This window comes from Equus caballus, chromosome 14 (assembly GCF_041296265.1).
Source record: "Equus caballus isolate H_3958 breed thoroughbred chromosome 14, TB-T2T, whole genome shotgun sequence".
In the NCBI taxonomy this organism is placed as follows: domain Eukaryota; kingdom Metazoa; phylum Chordata; class Mammalia; order Perissodactyla; family Equidae; genus Equus; species Equus caballus.
Genome location: NC_091697.1, coordinates 59075688 through 59087493, shown reverse-complemented (window position 1 = coordinate 59087493; position 11806 = coordinate 59075688). Strand labels below are relative to the sequence as shown.

The following is an 11806-nucleotide window of genomic DNA, read 5'->3' as shown; positions in this document are numbered from 1 at the left end:
AAACACATAACTACCATATGACCCAGCAATACAACTTCCAGGTATATATCCAAAGGAATTGAAAGCAGGGACTCAAACAGATATCTATAGATCAATGTTCATAGCAGCATTATTCACAATAGCCAAAAGGGGGAAAGAGCTCAAGTGTCCACAGATTAATGGATAAATAAAATGTGGCATACACACACAACAGAATACTATTCAGGCATAAAAAATAATGAAATTTTGATATACGCTACAGCATGGATGGACTTTGAAAATACACTTACCAAAATACATCAGACACAGAAGGTCAAATATGACAAAATTCCACTTATATAAGGTACCTAGAATAGGCAAATTCACAGAGGCATCACCAGGAGCTAGTGGACGGGGAGAAAGGAGAGTTATTATTTAATGGTTACAAAGTTTACGTGGGAGATGATTAAAAAAAGTTTGGGGATAGATAGTGGTGATGGGTACACCACTGTCTTGTGAATGTGTTTAATGCCACTGAATTGCACGCTCACAAATGGTTAAAATAATAAACATTATGCATATTTTACAATAAAATAAAAAATAGAGAAAAAATAAAACCAAAGGCTGATTCTTTAAAAATATTTTTTAAATAGTCAAAATCGTCAAGAAAAAAAGATATAAATCAGCAAATGCTGTTAAGAATGAAAATAATCAATAAAACAAAGGACATTTAATATCACAAACTAATAACTATGAACAAGTATAGGCCAATACATTTTAAAACCTAGAAAAAACAAAATGACAAAAGTAGGCATAAGAAGAAAAAGAAAGCTTAAATAGACCAACAGACATTAAGGAAATGAAAATACATCAAATACCTCTCTCTAAAAAATTCCCCAGGTCTTGATAGTTTTATTTGTGAGATCTAATAAAGTTTCAAGGAACACATTCTCAAATACCCTCACTATCTCAGAGATTCAGAAATATGAGGGAAAGGTCACGTACACACATGTACACACAGTACACACATACACACACACACACAAACATACAGCTCAGCTCACCAATGCATGGGTCCTGGAGGATAAAGCTCTCCACTAATAACCAATCCTTATTTAGATGCTTCAGCACCTTGTATACATCCACTAATTTTCCTAAGTCTTCCTTATCTTCAGGAATTATAAGGGTCAGAGCATCTCTTTTCTCAGTCCAGCTATGGGATTTGTTGGGGGAAAAAACAAAAAGACAAAAATAATTAAATCCAAATTAAGATATTTTATAACAAATTTTAAAAGCGTCTCTCAAATATTGTGAATTTAGTATGTATCAGGCCCTAGAATAAGGAATTAAAAACATTATCTCCAATAATCTTCCCAATCATCCCATGAATCAAGTATTAACACCTCCCCCGCCAACTCCAACTATACAGATAAAATCAGCTCAGAGAGTTTAAGTCACATGACTTCCCCAGGTCTTATAACTGGTAAATAATAGAGTCAGGATATAAGCCCAGGTAAGTGTAACCCCAAAACCAATGCTTTTAATCACTAAGTTATAACTGCCTCCAGATCAGCAAACATATCACCAATATCTGGTTGAATAGATTAGGAAAGAAGATAAGTACATCCACACACAGAGAGTGAGATATACTCTTTCTGAAGGACAACTCTGCAAGTCTGGAATCTAACAATTTCATTTCTATGACTATACTTTCAGCAAGTGTGCAAAGATGGAAGTATAACAAACATCGTTCACTGAAACGTTTTTCCAAATACTTAAAATGTTCAACAAGAGGGAATTTATTAAATTAATTATGATATCGCTACATAATAGAATATGGCACCATTAAAATGATGATGAAATCCATATTTACTAACAAAAAGGCATTAGCTAGAAACCTACTATGAAATAGTAAATGTTATGATCCAATTTTGGTTAAAACTTAACTAAAATTGGCTAAAATAAATAATATTTTTGTGCCAGTGTATGTAAAAAAAAGCCTGGAAACATAGACATCATGGTTATCTCACTGGGAAATTATGAATGGGTTTTACTTGCTTCTTTATTCCTACAATTGTCATGTTGGTTGCCAACTTTCCTGTCATGTTGGTAACCCCCCTCCAGCTTCCTATGAAAATAACTCTGTTCAGGTATCCACCCCCTTCCACACAGCAATTTGCTTCAGGGAAAGCTAGGGCCATTCACTGATCATGTGCTGAGCAGTCCAAGGCTCAAAGCTAATCATGGCGGTACTGTGACCCTTGTCAGTGATTTGTTTTAGCTTGAGCAAGTGATGCAATTTATGCCAATGAGACACAAGTTTACCGGGAGACATTGGAAAAGGTTCCTTCAGTGTTATAAATAAAAGTAAGAAATGGCTCTTTAGCTGAATATTGTGTTGTGTCTAAATATGACACCTTAAAGACACCCTGGTTGAAGAGAGTTAATCTGAGAAGCAGCTATGTCAACAGCAACAGAAAGAAAAGATGAAAAGAACCTGAGCCTCTCTATCAGCCAGCCCTAAAAGTGCCTTATCTCAGGATTTCTTTTTATGTGTGGTATTACATTTTCCCCATTGTTTAAACTATTACTTTCTGCCAAAAGCATCTTGAAATCAAAATATTTTTGTATAGTCTTCATTTTGTTCACAGTATGAATGTATAATTTCTATGTCTCTGCTTAGAAGTATAACAAATACTTAGAATACTTAATATACTTAGAAGTATAACAAATAACTCAAATTTAACTGCTAAACTTTGCCCCCAAACGTGCTCCACCCATTCACTCCCTTCCCCATCTCAGTTGACAGCAACTCTATTCTTCCAACTCGATCTAAGGCTAAAAACGTTAGACTCCTTCTCCTTCTCTCTGTCTCTCTCCTTCTCTACTTCATCATGAAATAACAATGGTTCTACCTCCACAATTAAACTAGAATATGACAACTTCTCACCAACTCTGCCACCACCACCCTGGTCCAAGCCACCATCTTCTCTTATTTAAGTTTTTCCAATAGCTTTCCTAACAGGCCAACCTGCCTCTACACTTGCTCCCAAAAAGCCCATTCTCAGAATAGGAGCCAGAGGGATCCTTTGAAAACAAAAACAGACCATGTTACTCTTCTGACCAAAATCCTCCAAAAGCTCCCAATTTCACTCAGTAAAAATTAGTCTACCATGGTTTACAAGGTCCTACCTAAGCTGGCTCTTCACTGCCTCTCTGACCTCCTCTTCTTCTACTCTCCCCCTTGCTCACTCTGTGCCTTCCTCATTCTGGCTTTCCATTATTCCTTAAACCCACCAGACACAGTCCTCCTTTAGGATCTTTGCTATAGATGTTCTTTATACCTAGAACATCCTTTCCTTGTATAGGCACGTAGCTATCTTCCGCACATCACTGTTTGGCTTAAATATCACTTCTTTGAAGGGACTACATTGACCATCCTATTTAGTAGTACAAATAGTCCCTACTTCCAGCACTCCAGATCCCCTTTACCCTGTTTTACATTTTCTTTTTTCCATGGCTCTTAACACTTTCTACAATACTAAATAATTTACTTATTATGTTTGTTGTTTTTATGTCTCTTCTTGCTACCCTAGGGCTAGAATTATGTTTTTTGTTTGTTTTTTACTGCTGTAGCCTAGCTCCGAAAAGCAGTGTCTGGCACATGATAAGTACTCACTAAATATTTGTTGAATGTTGAATGCACAAGTAAATGGAGGGCGAGTGATAAAATCATTGTCATTATTCCAAAAATACCTCTCAATCAACCTTATCTGAGAAATAAGAAACTTAAGATAGCCAAGAAACTATCCACGTGTCTTAATAGGTCAGACAGCTGAGTATACAGTGCAGGAAGAGTGCTGTGAACCGGGCATCCAGTATGTGATCAGAACCCTAGGGACGCAACGAGCAGACAAACAGCCTGCACTGGAGTCAGGTTCTCTGCAGCTAGCTGAAAAGGTGAGCATTCTTAGCAAAGTAACTGTCCCCTTCTCCCCCAACCTCAGGAATCCTGGATTCAACACCTAACTATCAAGCTACCACCCATGACACCAGGGGGAATACATGGAACAGTTGACAACGGGGAAAGTCCAAAATAGAACAGGGCAAAATGAGCAATTTCAAAGTAAGCACGTGAAATGTCAGATCCACATTTTTCCAGCATGAACCATCAGGGAGTAGGCAAGTGGGAGAGCTTCCCAGAATCTTATCAAGCCTCTTGAGCAGCTATTTTAAATGGACCCCAACTGGAAAAATTAATGAAAACAAAGGTTTCCAGGCAGAAGTTGTACAAAGACAATTTCAAAACAGAGACTACTGGGGAAAGACTGAAGAGATTAGATTGGCTAATGCAAAGCGGGGGTGGGGGAAGCAATGGAATTTAATGCTCCAAGTGTGAAGGGACCACATAGAGAAGGGACATAGCCTCCAACCTGCCCTACCCATCAACTCTTCCCTCACTGCTCTCACTGGCTGAGATGAGAAGGGCTGAGGTCAATCACAGCAAAATGTGGGAACCAAAGTTAACAGTGGTTACTATCTTTTTTTGGCAGAATTAAAGTTTGAATTAACATCTTTAGCAATCATAGGTCTATTCATGTTTTCAGTTTTCTAAGATATTAACCATTTAACTTTTCAAAATTATTAGCATACAGTTGTTCATAAAATCTTTATTAATTTAAAATATTTTTAATTGGGGTATAAACTTTACCATCTAATCATTTTGTGTGTGTGTGTGTGTGAGGAAGATTGTTGCTGAGCTAACATCTGTGCCAATCTTCCTCTATTTTTTTTGTATGTGGGACACCACCTCAGCATGGCTTGATGAGCGGTGTGTAGGTCCCCACTAGGGATCTAAACCATGAACCCAAGGCTGTCAAAGTGAAGCACACAAACTTAACCACTATGTAGGCTGGACCCCATCTTAAACTTTTTTTTTTTTTTTTTTTTTTGCTGAGGAAGATTCATCCTGAGCTAACATCTGTGCTAATCCCCCTCCATTTTTTTGTACATGGGAAACCTCCACAGCATGGCTGGTGAGTGGAGCAGGTCTGCACCCAGAATTGAACCCATGAACCTGGGTCGCTGAGGTAGAGTAGGTGGAAATTTAACCACTCAGCCACAGGGCTGGACCCCATCTTAATCACTTTTAAGAGTACAGCAGTGTTACATATACTCACACTGTTGTGCAACCAATCTCCAGAACTTTTACATCTTGCAACTGAAAGTCTATACTCATTAAACAACTTCCCATTTTCTCCTCTCCCCACAGCCCCTGGAAACCACATTCTACTTTCTGTCTCTATGAATTTGACTACTCTAGATACCTCATATACATAGAATCATGCAGTATTAGTCTTTTTGTGACTGGCTTAATCCACCTAGCCAAGGTTCACCCATATTGTAGCATGTCAGAATTTTATTCCTTTATAAGGCTGAATAATATTCCATTGTATGTATATATGCCACATTGTGTTTATCCATTCATCTGTCAATGGACACGTAGATTACTCCTACCTTCTGACTGTTGTGAATAACGCTGCTATGAATATAAGAGTACAAGTAAGTCTTCGAGACCCTGCCTCCAATTCTTTTGGGTATATATACCCAGAAATGGAATTGCTGGATCATATGGTAATTCTATTTTTAATTTCTGAGAACTACCATACTCTTTTTCCATAGTAGCTGTATCATTTTACGTTCTCTCCAACACTGCACAAGAGTTTCAATTTCTCCAGATCCTCTTCAATCCTAATTATTTTGTTTTTGGGTTTTTTTTTTGATAGCAATCATCCTAATGGATATGAGGTAGTATTTCATTGTGGTTTTGATTCGCATTTCACTAATGATTAGTGATATTGAACATATTTTCATATGCTTGTTGGCCATTTGCATATCTTCTTTGGAAAAACATCTATTCACACCCTTTACCCAATTTTGAATCAGTTTGTTTATTCATTTTCAACGTCAATGTATATATAGTTATGTCCCAATTTTTACTTCTAATATTGTTTATTTGTATTTTTTCTTTCTTTTATTCTTGACCAACCTGGCCAGAGGATTGATTGTTTTCTTAATATTTACAAACATTACCAACTCTGGTTTTGATAATTCTCTAAATTGCATCTTTTTTTCTACTTCAGTAATTTCTGCTTTTTCTTAATTATTTCCTTTCTTCTACTTTCTCGGGGGTTTCCTCTATTGTTATTTTTCTAACTCTTAGTCTTGGACACTGTGGAAATAGAAAACTGTAAGCCCCACAGTTGCTAATTTGATTTGTCTAGACAAGTATAAATGAAGTCAGGGGTTGGCAAGCCTCAGTTAACAGCTTGAACAAACTATGAAAGCACAGCAGACTCTTAAAGGTATTTTGAAAAGACAAGTCATATTATGATTACAACTAGTTAGATAGATAAGGAAAAGATTGCCAAATCTTTAATATCTATTTGTACAAAGTTTAATTTATATCTATACTTATTTTTTATCTTGTCATTACATGCAATCAAGTTTCTAAGTAATGTTGAAAGATTTGTTTTAATAACTCCAAAGAATGTTTAACTTATAACTTTGAGACTGTAAGTACTTGCTATAGGAAAGGAACATTTTAGAAATAATTGTTGTAGAAAGAATATATGCTCATTAAAGATGTCAACTATATGTATCATAAGAGATTGGTTATCTTCCTGATAATTAAGGTATTATGTCTTCATGTGCTAATCAACAAAACTGTTTGAAAGAACTATAAAGATTCTCTTAACATTTGGAACATAGATAAGATTCATCCTTGTAAAATCAATTTTACAATTAAAAAATAAAGTGATTGCAGCATTTGAGCCCTAAAATAAAATGAATAATTTTCATTTATCTTAACAAAGCTTAGCTCATTAATTCCGGCCTTTCCTCCTTTGTAATTTAGGTATTTAAGGCTGTAAATGTCCCTCCAAGACAATCTAGATGTATCCCTCAGGATCTGATATATAATATTTTTATTATATTTATTCCATTCAAAACATTTTCTGGGGCCGGCCCGGTGGCACAGTGGTTAAGTTCGCACATTCCGCTTCTCGCCAGCCCAGGGTTCTCCGGTTCAGATCCTGGGTGCGGACATGGAACTGCTTGGCACGCCATGCTGTGGTAGGTGTCCCACGTATAAAGTAGAGGAAGATGGCTCAGGGCCAGCCTTCCTCAGCAAAAAGAGGACGACTGGCAGTAGTTAGCTCAGGGCTAATCTTCCTCAAAAAAAAAACATTTTCTAATTTCTATAATGCTATCATTACTGATTCATTAGCTGTTTATATGTACATTAAAAAAATTTTAAACATGAACTTTTAAAAGTTACTTTTGCTATTTTCTAACTTCATGAAGTGGTGATCAGAGAACATGTTCTGTTTAATATCTATTCATAAAACTGAAGTTTGTCTTATGACCTAGTGTGTGGGGATTTTTTTTTTTAACTTTAATTGTTCTTGAGTCAACTTTTTTTTTTTTAAAGATTGGCACTTGAGCTAACAACTGTTGCCAATCTTTTTTTTTTCCTGCTTTTTCTCCCCAAATCCCCCCGGTACATAGTTGTATATTTTAGTTGTGGGTCCTTCTAGTTGAGGCATGTGGGACACCGCCTCAGCACGGCCTGATGAGCAGTGCCATCTCAGCGCCCAGGATCTGTACTGGTGAAACCCCCAGCTGCCAAAGCGGAGTGCATGAACTTAACTACTCGGCCACGGGGCTGGCCCCCGGGAATTTTTTTTTTTAATGTTCTATATGCACTTGAAATGAGCATGCAGGGTTCTATATGTATTCATTATACCAAGCTTATTAATCTTGTTGTTCAAATCATCTACAACTTAAGTGTGTTTTGATTTGCTTGATCTATCAAGGACTGTGTATGTATATTAAAATAGCCTATAATGATTATGGCTTTATCAATTCTTCCCAGTAATTTTATAAATATTTGTTTTAATGTTTGTATGCTACATTGTAATGCCTAAACAAGCTTAGTATCCATAATATCATTATTTGCCTTAAAGATCATTTTGTCTGATATCAATTTGTCATATTAGCTTTCTTTAATAATTGCCTGGTATATATTTTACAATTATTTAACTTTAGCCTTTCCGTATTTTCAGATTTCATGTCTCTTTTGTAAACATAATATAGCTAAAATTGTTTATTGAATCTGAGAATATATCAGTTAAATTGCAGCTTCCCAGCACCTCCACTCTTGCTTTCCCTAATCTATTTTTCTTCTTTTTTCACAGCATTTGTTATATTTTAGCATACTATACAACATACTTATCTGGTATACTGTATTGTCTTTTACCCTTGGCTAGAATGTTAGTTCCATGAAGACAAGACTTCTTGTCTATTTTGCTCACTGAAGTCCCAAGTGTTTACAACAGAGCCTAGCGTAAAGTATGCACTCTGTATTTGTTGAATATTAAACGAATATTTCTTTTAATTGCTAAGTTTAATGCATTTACATTTCTTGCGATTACTATTATATTCAGAGCTATTTCTACAATTTTATTTTTAATGCATATTTTAGTAGAGCACCTAAGGAACAAAAGATAAATTTCTGAAAAATTATGGCTTTTCCCTGCTAGCCAACCAATTCTACCTTCATCACGAAAATCAAAAATTGATGGAATCCTTCACTGAAATGTTCTTTGATCAACATTTTTCTCTTGATGAAGTAAAGGGATTCTCCCATTCATCATAATTGAGGATCTTTTGTCTTAAATGTAAAATTGAGTGAACTCACTTTTTAAAGTAACAACTTTATTGATATAGTTATGAGCTGCATAACAATGGTTCAGTCAATGGTTGTCCTATAAGAGTAGAACCATATAGCCTAGGTGTGGAGTAGGCTATGCCATCTAGGTCTGTGTAAGTGCACTCTATAATGTTTGCACAATAACGAAATCACCTAATGATGCATTTCTCAGAACATATCCCCATCAAGTGACATATGATTTTATATAATTCACATACCATAAAGTTCATCCATTTAGAGTGCACGACTGAGTAGTTTTTAGTGTATTCACAGAATCATACAAACAGTACCACTAATTGCAGAGCATTTTCATCACCCCAAAAGAAACCCTATATTCATTAGCATTCACACCCCAATCTCCTCCCCCCAACTCCAACACTAGACAATCACTAATATAATATCTGTCTCTATGTATTTGTCTACTCCGGACATTTCATATAAATGGAATCACATAATATATGGTCTTTTATGTCTGGTTGATTTCTCCGGGCATTCTTTCAGGACACTTGTTCTCTCTTTAGCTATTACTAATCTGCTGTGAAACCACACCATTAAATCAAAGAGAATTCACTACAGGGAATGAAAAGACAGAAGGCAAACACTGAGTTACAACACAGAGATAACAACTGTAGAAAGCAGCTCCCACCCCTACAGCCAGGGGAACAAGGGAAGAAGTATGAGTAGGATCCTCGTTTAAATCTAGGGACTCTGCAGAGCTTATAATAACCGAGACTTCAGAGGAGATGATGTTGTCTGACCGTTTCTGGAGCTGGAGAGGGGGGCACCAAGGGTTTAGGACTCAAGCCTTTGAAGAAAGAGCACTGATGATGTTACTGCTATCTATGAAGGGACACAGTAAGGCTGCTTCTAGGAGATTGGGGGAAAAACTGGAAACTAGAAACAACTACCAATGCTGAAATTTAGAAGTACTGAGGGATTAACACTCACAGGAACAGAAAGCAAAACAGGAGTGCAGGCCATTTCTTCTTCCTGCTGCATTTTAGTCTACCTCTAGTAGCCTCGAGTTGGCAGAATCTGACAGGAAGCAAACGGATAACGGAGAAGTGTAGTTTGCCAAGTCCTATCTCCAGTATCAAAGCAGAGTATAGAAGGGTAAGTTTAGATCCAAGATGTCTCTTGAATAGCTTAATAACCAGTACATGTTGTTTAACCTATCCAGTGAGTTTACAGTTTCAAGAACTTTTTAAAACTTTTAAAATATATATTTGCTTCTGCCTGGCCTTTTTGATAGAATTGCATTGCTTTCTTTTGTTTTCTATTTCATCTTTTATTGTTTAATTATTTTAAATATATTTGTCTTAAAAGCCTCTATTCTATTATCTGAAGTTCTTGAGGGTCTAATTTAAATTCTGCTTTCTATTGTTTCTGTTGACAGTTACAGTGAATTGTTTTGTAATTTAGAATTTGAACTCATATTCAGCAGGGCCTGTATGGCCTGGATTTAAAGTGTGTCCTTTCAGAGAAGATCTGCATTTACTTCTGCTAGGTACCCTAGAGGATCATATTCATGTTAGTTTCTATGTTTGGAGAGTGAGAGAAGGGCAAGGTCCTAAGCAGACTGTGGGAGTAAGGGATTATCTTTACCTTTTTATCATAGAGAGTTTGGCTTCATTCAAAAGGATATATTCTTTTAGAGCCTGGACCAGTTGTTTTTCCTCAGAAATCAAGTTAGCCATGTGCCCTACAAGAGGATAGAAGAAAGGGCCAGTCAGAACTGGACAAATGACTTCCTAGCTTGCTTCACTGTGACAAAAGCTCCAACGAAAGTTAGGTCCCCTGAGCCAAGAGAGAGTCAGCTCTTTCTGGATCACAGGGTCTTGGAGCTTAAGGAGATCTGATGGTCACATTGTTCTAGCCTTTGGCTTCAAGAAAAAAAAAGACAGGAACACCCACAGGGATGTTCAAGACTTTAACCCATACAGTGAACTCTGTCACTAGAGAGGGACCTTTATCTCATCCTTTCACCCCGTGGGTAATATTGTCATGTGCGACATGAAAACCATGGGGGATAAAACCACTTCAAAACACAAGAATGAATGCTGAAGTTTCAGGTTAGGAAGAAAAGAGTAGATAAGACTTTTAGGCCATAGAATGTACTCCGCCCACAATCACTGACATTCCAGAAAAAGTGTTTGAACATTCCTAAAGACCCTGAGAATATCTACACCTCACAAAAAGGATGCATACCACAAACCCCCATTTCCCAGAAAAAAACATTTGGGCTGTCAAGGTCCAGTTCCTTAAGGGCCTCCAAAAGGAAACATATTAATGTCTGGAAACTCCTTTCTCACTGTCCCCTAGTTATAGGTGAAAACATGTGGGTGAGACTTCTCCATCCTGATAGAGAACAAGTAGGCTATATATGTGACATTGGGAACTAAGAATCATTTGTGCTTCCCTGGCTCATACCAGCAGATGTGAAGATTTCAGCCCATGTGCAGCCCAGGAAACTGATCCAGGCCAGTATGGACATTTGGAGTTTCATGATTCTAGATGTCAGCCTCTACAAGGCATTGAGTAACATTCATTGGACCAATTTAGTTAGAAAAAAGAATGACTACGATGAGGAGGCTAATACAAATGCATGCACATGTGCAAACACACACAACACAAACCAAAGTAATTGACTTACAGTGTAAAAGCTTAAAGGAACCTATTTGATTATATGCTCTTCAGGAAACCAAGTAGTAGAGGGGAGCAACCATTTGGGAAGTAACTAGATGTAGTTCAAGGAGTATTTTAATGCCAAATGATTATCACGAGCTGGCTGCTGAGAATCATAAGTTAAGCATGCTACGAATCTCAGAACTAAACAGTTCAGTCTAGAAATGATATGCTCAAAGTTGAGCATACAATTCATACAAACTCAAGTCCAAACAGTTAACTGGTCAAAAGTCTATGGGCATCAAAAATGGCAGAGCTCAACCAGAAAAATAAGCTAGAACCGACAAGGCATAATTCTAGATTGCACAGATTACTCAGCTGTCTCTATTAAATTTAGTCCCCACAGTCAAAGGGCAAGGAGCATGTCCTGCAATGTTTCAGATCCCAGTG

General features: G+C 36.9%; 1 protein-coding gene across 7 annotated transcripts in view; it reads right to left on the bottom strand.

The window, feature by feature from the left end:
* Window positions 1–274: 274 nt before the first annotated feature.
* The window catches only part of P4HA2 (prolyl 4-hydroxylase subunit alpha 2), a 62195-nt gene continuing 50663 nt past the window's right edge, over window positions 275–11806 (bottom strand). For 3 of the 7 annotated variants that reach the window (XR_011425593.1, XR_011425594.1, XR_011425592.1), the window contains 2 exons: window positions 1023–1171; window positions 275–326 (listed from right to left, as the gene is read on the bottom strand). Coding sequence is in view for 4 of the 7 variants with exons in the window: in XM_023617719.2 (XP_023473487.2) it covers window positions 1146–1171 (26 nt within the window). In the remaining 3 variants the exon portion in view is untranslated. Of the gene's footprint in view, window positions 327–1022; window positions 1172–11806 lie in introns of those variants that run through there. The other 4 variants (XM_070234377.1, XM_070234415.1, XM_070234416.1 and 1 more) reach the window with 2 other exon arrangements.